The following is a 13,274-nucleotide window of genomic DNA, read 5'->3' as shown; positions in this document are numbered from 1 at the left end:
AATGTTTCCATCAAGGTTGGTACTCAATAAATGCACTGTAATGGAGCAAACAAGTACTGTGAAGGTGATGGTGCCAGACCGGCTTGCCTGCGAAATGTGTGGTCACAGAATTATATTGAAGTGATGTCTCTGAAAGTGGTTTGGACAGTAGGAAGTGAGGGAGGTGCTGACATCTTGTAAATAAAATGTCACTTAACGCTTCCTTTGTTTTACATTTTAATGGTTTTCAACAATAGAATGCATATTTGTTGAAATTAACTTCTGAATGATGTACAAAACAAAAGAAAAACAAAACAAAACAATTCATTTTGAAAGGAGTCAATTCAGTCTCAAACTCAACTCAAAGCAATCATACACAGTCGGTCAACTTCTACCAAACAGTGCAACAGGTGCTCTGGTTCTCCTTGCATTTACCTAACAAGGCAATTATGAAGTATGTACAAATGCATAGAGATTGTATTCAAGCAATATATTTTATCACAAGAAGATGCATAGAGTATCCAGCATATAGCACAGGTCAGTGTCACCAAAACGTTTTTCATGCTTCCAGACAGAACAAATGCAAGTCAATAAATATGCTTGAACAACATTTAGAAAAGTAGGAAGCAAAGTATGACTTCCCTTTAGAATCATGTAGAAAAATAGTTTGACTTTCCTTACCAATGTTTAAAATAAATTGTTGGCTCTTGAAGATACACCAATTTCAACACATGGGGCAGGGTCAGACATGACACTGAAACACACAAGTCTGTTGTTCCCCACAGTTATTGGATTATTTGAGAAGACAAAACCTCCCTCTCTGTAACTTTGTAGAAAGAAAGCTGATGAAATGCATTCAATGTATGGAAGCTGAGACCAGCCACTGTTTCAATAATTTCATCTCCTCGGGATCACAAGTGAAATACTTCATTATGTCAGGATAACAGAGATGTTTTCTCATGATAACCAGTTCTGGGCTACAACTCGTCATTATTTTCATTATCCGTTAATCTGCTGATTAATTTATTGATTAATCAAATAAGCAGTCAGTGTATAAAATGTCAAAAACAGTGGAAAAACGCCCATCAGAGGCCAAGGTGACATCTTCAAATTGTTTGTTTTGTGCGATCGACAGTCCAAAACCCAAAGACATCCTATTTACAATGATGAAAAACATTTAAAGAAAAAACAAAGTCAAATCTTACATTTGAGAGGCTGATACCAGATAATGTTTGGTATTATTTTCTAGAAGATTTCATGATTATAATTACTCAGTTCCTTAAATATTTGCTGATTATTTTTCTGTCAATTGACAAATTTTTTAAATTATTATTTTGCCATTTTGGGGGGAAAAAAACTCTTTTTTTGGAGATATCTCAAAAAAAGAAGCTCTTGTTCTTCTTAGTTGCCAGCGTTGGTTCATCTGATCAATCATGTTGGAGGATGTAGTTTGTGATGCTGTTGAACTGAGTTTTGTCCACCTCATTTATAACAAGCACAGACTAAATAACAGTGTGAAAAGGCCCCCTCTAGTGGTGACTTTATCACCAGTTCTCCCCTACTCCCCACCAGAACTCGGCCTCACTCTTCACAGGCTTTGGGCCAATCAGAGCTACACCCAGATGTCCTCTGGTGTGAAGTATGTCTATCAAGTGAGAGAGTTTAGAGTATGTTTAATTGTTGTAAGTGCCCTAAAGACAGAAATAGCTGTCAGTATAATGCAATACAATTAAACAGCACCACAAAATAAAAGTTGATTTAACACCTCTACAGTTTCCATAAAAACTGAATATCATCACCTTCACAAAGGCAGGATTTATTGCAGGACTGTTGCATTAAACAGCATTAGGTTTTGCTAGATGTACCTGATGAACCAGCAACTCTATTTATCCCGTTATCACAAGAAAACATGCATTGTATCCTGAGATAACAGCGATCCTTGGTTTCCGTGCATTTGCATGACCAATGCAAAATAAAAAACTTTAGAACAGATGCTGCGCGAGCGCACCGGTGTGTTTATCTTGACTAATGTTTGTGCAAAGAAAGACACAGGTAGACCCAAATGAAACAGGTGATAATGAGACGGACAGAAACCAAGAGGTCTGGATAATTTGGGTAAAGACCAAGGGAGAAGGACAAAGTGTGTGAGTGGCAGAGAGTAAAAAATAAAACATGGCAAACAATACGAGGAGAAACGTTGTTTACAAAGATGACACGCCACTCTGCGCTGTCCATTAGTGCATTTTAACTTGAGCAGCATAAAACAATGGACAAACGCACAGAAGAAACAACACAGTCACTGGTGTATGTAGGAATCTCTGTGCCATTGTCGTGCATCTCTGTCTCTATCTCTGCCTCGATCCCTATCTCTGTCCCTATCTCTGTCTCGTTCCCTGTCTCTTTCCCTGTCCTTGTGTCTCTCTCTATCTCTATCTCTATCTCTGTCCCTGTCCCTGTCCCTGTCTCTGCCCTGGTAGTGGTGGTAGTTGTGACGATTGTGCGCAGGATAGTGATCCGTGTGGTGTGTCCGTGGGGGAATATGCGGGTGATGCCTGTGCTGCCGGTTGCGTTCATTGTGCTCCTGCTCATAATCTTCCCCGACGTGTGGCTGGCTGTTCCCACGGTGATGTTGGTGGTGGTGATGGTGGTGATGGTGGTGGTTGCTGTTATGATGGTGGTGGTTATGGCCCCGGTGGTTATAGCGAGTCTCCTCCTCGTCCTCCTCTACCTCTTCCTCCCTCTCCTCTGGCAGGTGCCTGCGGGGAGGCCTCTCGCTGTAATCCCTGCCTGACTGCACTTCCAGGGCACCGGATGTTTGGTTGTGCTGCGTGTGGCTGTGATGCTCCATCCGGCGGTGGTGGTGGTGGTGATGGTGATGGTGGTGGGTGTGCTGGGGTCTCTTTGGTTCAGTCCTCAGGAGCCGCTCTTCCTCGTCCCTCTGGCCCTCCTCAGCCCTCTGTTCCTGTGCTGGGGCTGGAGGGGGCTCTTGGTCTAGATGGTTCTCTCGGGAACCCTTCCTCTTGGAGGCAGCTGACTTTTTGTTTTTCTCCCCATCCTGGCACAAGAAAACGCAACATAAAGATCACATACATGCATGTGAAGGACACACATATGTAGACAGTTTACTCGCAACACAAGCACATACTTATATGGTGGTGCACACACGCTCACACGTGCACACACACACACACATACACTTGAGTTTTGTCCTCATAAGGAAGGTGAGTCCCCACAATGAGACTCTGTAAACAGATTTATGTCCCCACAACATGAGTAATACACATCCACATCCACACACACACACACACACACACACACACACACACACAGCTGCTGTTGAGGAGGCAACTGGCCCTCGAGTGCCTAAACTGGCAATCACACCAGAGGCAGTCTGAATATTTTTGGATGATAATACTCGGTGTTGTCATGGGACTTGAGGCCACTCAGTGCAGCCTTGTGCAATTACTCACATGGAAACAGACACACTTGCTGCCTTGGGCTTCTCCACATCTGTTCTACAGCTGGTGCGACTGCTGTTCATTTGAACTATTAATTAATTGATCTCACTTTAAATTTGTTTTGTTTTTTGATTACCTGATAAATTATTTTGTTAAAAAAAAACAACAAAACAAAAAACACATTTCATACAAAAATAATGATGCATTCATTTCAGTCAACCAAAAGTTAGTTGTGATAATTTGATCAGCAGACAGTCTCATATCTGCAACACTGTGATCAGTTATTCCTATTCTAATCAACTGTTGGTAATCATCTATCGTTTTGAGGTTTTCAAGCAACGTCACTGTGAGCTATGCTCGTGGGCACATCTCATCACGCACCATAAAGCACATCATAAAAACCAGCATTGGTTTTTATTCATGTACAAAGCTTTAATACAGATTCTTCCACCCTATATTTCATCCCTTTTAAGTCTGAACTCATATAATCCTGGAACTCGCTCACAGATGAGGTTGTTGCTCCACATTCCATGAATCAAAAGCGAATTAGGAAAAATGTCATTCTTTCGTCTTATACAAAGAATAACCTGCAAAAGGCTTTAAACTTAAACTGTTAAAAGGCCTCACTTCAAATCATATTTTAGTTGACTGTAAATGTTTTTTGAGTTACTCCTTAGCATGTTTATTATTCTGTATTTTAATTTTATCAATCATTCTTTGCTGTTTTTATTGTTTGAAAGCACTGTTTCACATCTCGACACCAGTGTAAACAAGGATGCCTCCTCGGTGGTCTTTTGAGCAAATAAGATGAAGGCTGAAAACAAACGAGAATGATTTAGAGATTATGAAGCCATCAACCTGAGGACTTTTTTATGCCATAAACTGGAAAGTTCATGAGTTATCTGTGAGAGAGTGCTGAAGGAACGCCAGTTTTAAAGTAAGAATCCAATCATTTCTGGAGAAGTTGCCAGTGTAACTCATCTCCATTGCTGCGGTGGAATGGTGGCAGAATGTGAAGGCATCTCACTCACCAGAGGCAGACCTATTTCATTTCTTCAACTTTCCAAAGGAGTGGGATGAGGAGAAATGAAATGAAAATGTTAGATGAATAAATGGAAACAAATACAGAGGCAGCATACTGTGATTCTCAATGTGTCATAGTTTACTATGTAGATCTCTACATTTAGCAGACTCTGTACAGGTGAGATGAGTGGGATGAGATGAGATGAAAATGATATCACCAATAACTTTTTTGTGTATCTCATGTACCTGTATTGCTGAAGGACTGGCGGGCAGTGTGTTCTCAGCCAGCTGGGCCACCAGTGCGTTGTCAGACTCCATCTCTGGTGGATGAGTGGCTCTCCAGTAAGACTCCAGATAATCAGCAATGTGCTCACAGGCATCAGTTAGCTGGTTCTCATCTAAGATGACATCAAACATTTCCTGCAGGAAAATGAAAATAAGGACAGTAAAAGACCAACAGCAGGGAACAAACAAAGGACGAGCCAGCAACAGAGACAGTAGATTAATATAGACACTGTGACACAACTGATAGAGTTACAGAGGTGTGGGTGGGCTTTACAAATAACACTTCTGGTAATCACGCACGTCTACAATTAGGTCTTGCATTGAGATTCAGATAAGGAGATGTAAGGAAATAAGGTCACCTCAAAAAAGGGGCACCTGTGTCAACAGTAACACGAGCATTCAGTGAGGATTTTGAATTTGGCATCAGGAAATTATATGCTGAATTTGGCTACAGCACTAATTCTGATATCTGTAACAGCAGGATTTTTAGAAATACTGAGGTCATTTGTGGTCACAAATCTCTGAAATGTTTCATATTTTATTCATTCTGTTTTCTGTAAGTTTCATTTCCCAACATGAAAGTCGAAATGCTGTCTCAGTGCTGCCCTCCCTCACTTCATATTTTCCCCAATACTAGTAAAATTCAAATGGAGTCTGAAAATATTCTGTTCAAGATCAAATGTTGTATTCCTGATCAGTACCACTACACCAGTTTCGGACACTAGATGGCACTCACCGGCGGGCACTGGGCAAGCTTGTCTGCTGCCACCAGCTGTACATTAAGATGTTTGGTCTGTGACTTCCCTCGAGTCTTGATCAGTCGTGTCAACACCTCCAAAACAGAAGTGATGAAAAAAGATGCAGAGAAAGAAACAATCAAGGTTAAACTGGCTGATTGTTGCAGGACCGTTCTCCTGTGGAGTCCACACTCAATGCAAACTGGTAAAAGAACTGGGGAGCAGCCAGTCCAAAAGAAGATGATGCTTACCTTTGGTGAGGAGATCTTGACATAGACTAGGATTGGTGCCAGGGAGGTCTTGGACACCTGGAGAGGGTGGTTGACTGTGTCTGCATCTAGAACCACCAGCTGCAGGCTGCGGGCGAGCTCAAAGATCCTCTCCACCTCCCCCTGGATCTGGGCTGCAAAGGCACAGAGTGAAAGCATGACTTTGATCCTTAAGATGCAAGAAATCCATCAGTTGTGTGCATTTCATTTCTTGTTAAATCTAAAACAAGATACCGCATCTCACAGAAGACATTTTCTTATCATTGATCTGTAGCTTTGAATTGTAATTTCACAAGTTTATGATCATATATTTGAAACACCTACGTTATACCAGTGAGCGTAATTTCAAATTATTTCATATATATTTGCATTACCAGTAAATTAAGATCCAGAAATGAGGAGGTAAGGAGGTATTTCTCACCACAAGGTCCATTTACTGTGATAGCTGTTGTCGAGCTTTCAGTGGAATCACACAATCTTCCTCAGAAGAAGATGCTAACACGGATAAGAAGTCCTTATAGCACTCAGAAAAATGGAAATTCTACAATCTACAATTCCATGATAAATGGGAAACTCCATCTACTGAAGAAGACCATGCGGTGCAATCAAAAGCTCTTGAACAGCTAGTAAATGGACCTTGTGGAAAGCTTGAAACAAAGATGTCAGTTTTGTAACTATTAAACCTTTTTCTGCATCTCAACACAACAAACAAAAACATCATATTCTTATTTCTACTCCAGAAAACAAGACGAGTCAAAAGGACAGACATGAAAAAAATGTATATGTCCTGTGAAACTGTGCTTACTTAACGTGTCTCTCTAAATAAGTGATGTATGTTTTATTTTCCTGGGCAACTGATCCATTAAAAAGAAGAAATTCAGAGATTGGCCACTAGAGAGCAGGAAAGCAGGGCATGGAGGAGGAAGCCGCTGAGGCTGTTTCAGCCCCTGAAGATGTCATACTACTCACAAATACCATAAGAGTGAATTACATCTTACACATCTGATAAACAGCAGAGGACATCTGCTTGTGCCACTGTCTGTGTATATATACACACTGACAGTGTTGGTATTGACATGAGGTGATGAGAGGAAGGAGGGTGGAACATTCAAACAGACATGGACTACCAGTGCTTTCAGTCATACATACCGGCAGCATCTGGAGAGGAGGAGAGAGCAATGAGAAAGACAAGAGTAGAGAAAACCAAGTAAATCTTATCCTGCTTCTGTTTGACAGCCATCTTTTCTTTCTGTAACTGAGGGGGGATTCAGCCTACTGCACAGTGTTACTGGGGCAAAGACAGCAAATGCTCAGCAAATATCCAGTGAGCATACTGACACAATCCAGCCACCTACGCATGTTTTAGATGTCAGCTGGTTTTTCCATCTAGGGATATTCCAGCTGTTTTGCTTTCTTTCTAGAGTTAGAATAAAAGCTTGATACCACCCTCCAAGCTGAAGCTAAACATGAAGCTGCAGCAGAGTTGCTGAGTTTAGCATAACGACTAGAAACAGAGAGAAATGGCCTGAATCAAACACACAAGACATAACATGTTGGTCAGGGAGCTTCGGCGGTGCTCGTAGGCAGATTTTTAAACCCTTTGACAGAGCCGGACTAGCTGTTTTCCCATTCCCCCCTTTATGCTTGGCTAACCAGCTGTTGGCTGTAGCTTCATATTTCGGGTACAAACATGAGAGTGGTATTGATCTGATTGATAAACTTATCCTCCAAGATGACCAACTATTCCTTTCATTACGTGTATTGATCTCTATTGTGGTGCATGCAGTGATCTTTAACATTATACTGTCCTGTTGAATAATGGGCCGTCTATTCAGCGTGCGCACTAAAATTCTGCCCCTAAATAACTGCACAATGTTTTAATGAGATTAAGAACAAGTGAAAGTCTGACATTCATTTCAGACCTGGGTCTGATAGTATCAGTTGCTTGTTTTAACCTAATTAGGGTTGCAAGTGGGTGAGGTTTGCCACAAGGGACAACACAATGAGAGCCAGAAAGCTAAGACAATTACTCGAAGTTATTTTAGAATTTAGTGTACTCCTCTGTTACTGCTTCTGTCTGAGCTAAACTCCAACCCTCTTACTCTTAGATAAAAGTGGGGCCAAAGATAATGACTGCTGGCTTCAGGTTGGGATGATAAAGCTGTGTACCTAAATTGGAGCGGGTGTTCGACCGGTCCATTAAGGCCTTTTTGCCCGGGTTGTTGAGGATGGACCGTTTAGCCAGAGAGATGTCTGCTGTGACCCGTGTAATAGTAATTCTGGAGACAGAGAAACAGAGATTGTTACACAGTCGTTATTTTCATTTGGTTTAACTTCGACATAAAAGGTGCGACACTGAGGACTTAAATCAGAACTTACCTGCCTTCAAATCGGTGTTTTAAAAAGTCAAATAGTGCTTTTTGCATCATATCTGTAACCTGGAATTTCACAGGAAACATGGATGTTAAATGAATTTCCCCGCTATTCAACACAAAATACCAGTATTTATTTCAGATTAGGTTTCTCATCCTTACAGCGTCTGAGGCCCTTCACGAGAGCCTATTAAGAGTGTGGCTGACTCACCTCTAAGCCCTTCAGTGATGGTCCCATTAGAACCACAGGACGCATTGTAGGCACTACATCATACATAGACACCTGCTCCCCCTAGACAAAGAAACACAAGTTGAAATCAGTGCATGAAGGCCTGCGAATGCACATTTACATACCAGCATCACAACCTCGTCATCAAAGCCAGGCTACGATCCCTGTGAACAGCAGAGCAGCTGCACCCATCACCAAATAAATGGATCCATAAACGAGCTCGGAGTTTGACGCCGGATGATGAACACAAGTTGAACTCATGTTTCATACTGGACTGTTTGACACATCATTCACCCAAGATGCAGGTGCAGAACGGTGGCTCAGCCCTCAGAAATGACAGCTCATACATGAATATTAAATGTTCAGCCAATTAACCGATTAGTCCATCAACAGAGAATCAATCGGCTATTGCTGCTATTTTGACCACTGATTGATAATTTCATTTCTGTTGGTTCAATATGGTAGTGAATTGAACATATTTGAATATATTTTTTTTATCATGGGTAATTTTTCACTGTTTAATGGATATAAAGCATAGATGTTGAATTATATTCAGTAGCTCTGGTTTCAGTTACTTACCGGTTTCTTTTTCACCTGCTGATTGGCTGTTCATACACAAGGATAAGAAAGCAGTTGAATGTTAACTCACCAATCATCAAAAAACAGACAACATAAAATATTTTTACACAATTCAGCACATGCACTGACCCTGTGACGGAGGAGTATACTTCTTTGAGTTCATATCTTGAGCTGCTTGAGATGCTGCTTTGCTGAAGTGAGAGAAAAGTCCTGAATTAGCTCAGATGTTTCCCACTAAAGATGGAGACAAACAGGCTCGTCTTTACTGCCTAAATGTCAGTGATTCAGTCGTGGTGAAAGCAGAGCACTATGTTTCATAACAATAACATAATTTGTGCTTACACACTGTATATCCACTTATATAAGACACGGCTACATGAAGCTTAGAGGGTAAATCCCTTGAAGTGATTCAGTACACACAGTCGCCAAATTTCCAAGATCCTCTAGATGTGTTTCTTTCAGTCTAACTGGGTCAAGTCAAAATCTTTCAGTCTGTAGTGGATCTTCCTGCCTGCCAGGCTGATTAGAGTAAAAACAACCCACTGACTGAACAAAAGGGAAGCATTGCTACTTTTTCATACTAGTTTCACATGTTTGACGGGAAATTTCACACCAGGCTGAAATAAACAGCAACCAATGACTGTAAAAATGCTGGAAAATGTATTAAAAAAAAGAATAGCTCTGGAAAAAGCATTGATTACAGTTGTCAAGTATTCTTCCAACCAAGACCTTGGCTGAAAATCAAAGCGCCTAACTTTGTGCATTTGTTTGGGACTTCTGTGCACACAGTGGAAGAACAGGGGGTCGCTCGGGGCCCTCAGCTCAGTGTTGCCACAGTGCACCCTTGCAGTTTTTCCAGTCATGCTTGCTTTGTTTCTACCCACAAAACAATTCCTGGAGTGACCCTTTCACGCTGGCAACACCTCTCTGGTCAAAATACAGTTTGACTAATCTGTGGATGTTTTCAAAGGGCATCAGCTGAATGCCTAAAATGTCATCTAATCCTCTGCATTGCACTTTGTAGTGATGTTTTGCTTGTATGTGTGCTGGACCAATAAAGATTATTATTAGGATTACAAGATAAATCATCCCACCACTGCGTGGGCTTGTGTGCTGGTTTGTAACCACGTTGTACTGAAGCCTGAGGAAAAGAGACACAGGCAGCACGTACTTGGCTAAGGCCTTGGCAGCTTTCCTCGCCTGGACTTCTCTTCTGATGAGGATGGTTTCCAGGTTGACTGGACTGGGGATGAAGCCCACCACACCATCCTCCTTCACCGGCCGTCCAATCCACCAGTCATTGTTAAACTTCTGCTCATTGAAAACAAAATAAAAAAGGTAAATTCAAGGCTTGATCCATAGGCCTGGCTCACATTGGTTTTTACTCTGATGTTTATAACTCTACTGAGAACCTGTGTTATTCCATTGTGTCGACTGCTCAGTAATGTGTGTGTGTGTGTGCTTGTTTCAAACCTCTTTGACATGGAGGAAGTCTCTGGCCTCAAAGGTGACGGCCTGGCCCGGGACGGGAACGTTGTCGTCGTCTGCTGGCGTGTAAGAGAAGTTGCAACGTACCGCGAACGCCACAGGCTTGTACTGAGGACACAGAACAGGCGTTCACACAGTATGCTATTACTAATGGGTGTCTGGAATTTCACACACATACACATCTTTACGCACACACAAAAAAAAAATCACAAAAAATGCTTTATAATGAATCCACACATTGAAAACAATCTTTATCACAATCAGGAACAAATAATTTTGTGTTGGAAAATCAATGTGAGTGAGCGTGATGACGGCACAAACTCTCACACAATGTTCAACACTGAAATCTGCCTCTTATTTTTACTAAAGTAAAAGATCTGAATATGTCTCCCACATTTTGTTGTATGTGGCTGCTCTGTAAGTAGCTTAATGTATTATTTTATTTTTCTTTTTTTATTGAGCACTGTGCTTTTCCCGACTACCACACTGGGCCAAAACAGCTCTGCAGCTTACTATTAACAGCTAGTAAATTATAGCATTTGACTACATATTTAAAGGAAGATTAATAAATAATGCAAAACTGTTTAAGTAGGAAGTATTTGGCAAAGATATCAAAAGACACTGCAGATATACAGGACCTAACCAGTGTCAAGGAGAAAAAATGTGCTCTGGAATTAACTTTTGCCCAAAAATGACTAGTTTGTGCTCTAAAATGATTAATTTGTGCACACAAAGCAACAAAATACAGCACAAAACTGTGTAATTCACATATGTGGGACACTAGATAAAAACACATTATTGAAGAGTGTCAGCAACACTGGTCAGGTTCAGCTGTACAGCCAAACGTAGTGCAAAATGAGCATTTGTCTGACCACAGCAAATCTAATCTGCAAGAGCCTTTGTTACAAACCAGATTTTGACGTGAAGGAGAAGCACACGTGTAAATAATAAACATCATGATCCCATTCAGCTGCTTCAGTCTCAGACGGCTGGTACTCTGCCTCACTGTCACGGCTTAGTGGAACAGAGCTACGGTTACTGTTATTACTGACACCTGTTCCTGCTTCGACAAACCAACACGATGCTGTGAAAAAGCTCTATTGCAGCTTCCTCTTCGCTGCACAGTCGCTCCTGCATGCTTCCCTCTGACTGAATGCCTGTTGGAGTTGTAATCCTATCAGAGTCAAATGTCAGTGTCATGCAGATCAAGCTGCTAATTACTCCACTTTGGAAAGATGAGGCTGTGGTAAAGGCTGTGGGGTCAGCAGGAGACGGGCCGAGCGAGGGCCGCCTTAATTACAGAGCACCGGTGGGAGCACATTAAATCTGTGGGGGAGGATTTAATTCAATATTCAATGGGACGTGTATCAGCAGGCGCCGCTTAGGAGAGGAGAAGAGTTTGATGTCAGCTGTAATAATATATTTGTGTAGTGACCTTCGTGGTCAAAAAACAAAAACAAAAAACACACTAAACAGTGTGAGAGACCGGGGATGGCACATTTAAAAAAAAGTCCTGAAAATGTATCATTTCGATTCGCTAAACTCAAACGTTTCAAGCATCAGTGATGTAACTTTGGGCCCGGTCCCAAAGAGCTGTGAGCAGTGACAGCAGGGTCAGGGCTCAGGACCTGAGGCAGCACAACGTCTGCAAGCAGCAGAACCGGAGGCCAAGCGATCGGCCCGTTCCAAACAGGCACGTTTTCGCCGGGCGCTGTTCTAGTTTCTATAACTTTCCCCAATCTGACATTCACACCCACTTCACGCAGTGATTGGCCAGCTGTGCCAAGGTGAGAAGTAAGTCAGGCTCTCCTTTTTCATTCTTGACACAAGCATTCCTGACACTTTTTTTTACGGTGAACAGCCCAGTGAAACGCCATGAATGCCATCCAGGAGAGACGATCAGAAAAAATTCTTCACTATCTCCATTTCCAGATCTCCCCGCTCTCTATGATGGCAGGTTCCTAACAGCTATAAACACTTTTGATTTCCCACAAAACGTCATTCAAACCACTTTTTCTTGTAGTATAACCTGGCCCTAATGCTAAGTGTACGGCCAAACAGACTCTTAAACTTAACAACACCAACAAACGGTTGGAGAATTGATCGGCTTTTAGCATCAACTGGTACACAAAGGTTGCAAAATAAATCTGACTGGTTGCACTGTGATTGTTGGGAAAGGAAAGAAGAAGGAAAAACATTTCTGCTGCACAAAATAAAACAAATTCTGATATTTCTCATATCTTTTTTCCTTTTCAAAACCATAAGAATCAAGCAAGCAGAAGAAATCACTTTTTGGTTGAACTGATCACAACTCATGGACGTGTGCAAGCTGTGACGAGGGATCACGAGTAGGCATGAGATGACTGTAAAGGGTCAAAGCCAAAGAGGCCGGGAACAGTGTACTGATAAATAAGTACATTATCAAACTAACACTTAAAAACTCTTAGAACCTTGAATCGTATGTGAACAAATGTTTTATATGGTAAAACTTCAAATGGGATAATGTGACTTCCCTCACCTCAAACACACACTGGACTACAGATTACTGTACTCGTATATCTTCATAGGTGCAAATGCTAAAACATTTATTGCATTTTAAATTACATAAGTCGGCTTGTTGAATAGCAGCTGCATTCGACTCGGTTTCTCTCAGTGGAAATATATGGCTCCACTGCTATAAAGCCGTCGACGGAACTGAATCAGCAATAATCAATATCCTTCATTATTATCCTTCTCCAGACATGGAGCACATAAAGGGATGACAAGGAAGAAGACTGCAGTGACTCATTTTAATAGCAGGATATTGCTCTGCCAATCCGATGTCCCGATGTCTGTGTTTCCTGTCTGTGATGTAA

General features: G+C 41.5%; 1 protein-coding gene across 6 annotated transcripts in view; it reads right to left on the bottom strand.

Annotated features, from left to right (window-relative positions):
• Positions 1 to 211: 211 nt before the first annotated feature.
• Positions 212 to 13,274, bottom strand: part of cacnb2b (calcium channel, voltage-dependent, beta 2b) — a 37,159-nt gene continuing 24,096 nt past the window's right edge. For 3 of the 6 annotated variants that reach the window (XM_076744575.1, XM_076744577.1, XM_076744579.1), the window contains exons 3-14: positions 10,405 to 10,527; positions 10,103 to 10,242; positions 9,061 to 9,122; positions 8,932 to 8,957; positions 8,335 to 8,415; positions 8,131 to 8,189; positions 7,921 to 8,030; positions 6,901 to 6,909; positions 5,734 to 5,885; positions 5,482 to 5,577; positions 4,707 to 4,880; positions 212 to 3,034 (exon numbers count right to left, since the gene is read on the bottom strand). In XM_076744575.1, the coding sequence (XP_076600690.1) occupies positions 2,276 to 3,034; positions 4,707 to 4,880; positions 5,482 to 5,577; positions 5,734 to 5,885; positions 6,901 to 6,909; positions 7,921 to 8,030; positions 8,131 to 8,189; positions 8,335 to 8,415; positions 8,932 to 8,957; positions 9,061 to 9,122; positions 10,103 to 10,242; positions 10,405 to 10,527 (1,791 nt within the window). In that variant the 3' untranslated portion in view covers positions 212 to 2,275. The remainder of the gene's footprint in view (positions 3,035 to 4,706; positions 4,881 to 5,481; positions 5,578 to 5,733; positions 5,886 to 6,900; positions 6,910 to 7,920; positions 8,031 to 8,130; positions 8,190 to 8,334; positions 8,416 to 8,931; positions 8,958 to 9,060; positions 9,123 to 10,102; positions 10,243 to 10,404; positions 10,528 to 13,274) is intronic. The other 3 variants (XM_076744576.1, XM_076744580.1, XM_076744581.1) reach the window with 1 other exon arrangement.

This window comes from Chaetodon auriga, chromosome 12, assembly GCF_051107435.1.
Source record: "Chaetodon auriga isolate fChaAug3 chromosome 12, fChaAug3.hap1, whole genome shotgun sequence".
NCBI classification, from domain to species: Eukaryota; Metazoa; Chordata; class Actinopteri; order Chaetodontiformes; family Chaetodontidae; genus Chaetodon; species Chaetodon auriga.
The sequence above is the reverse complement of the archived record's forward strand: the minus strand, read 5'-3'. Positions and strand labels throughout refer to the sequence as shown.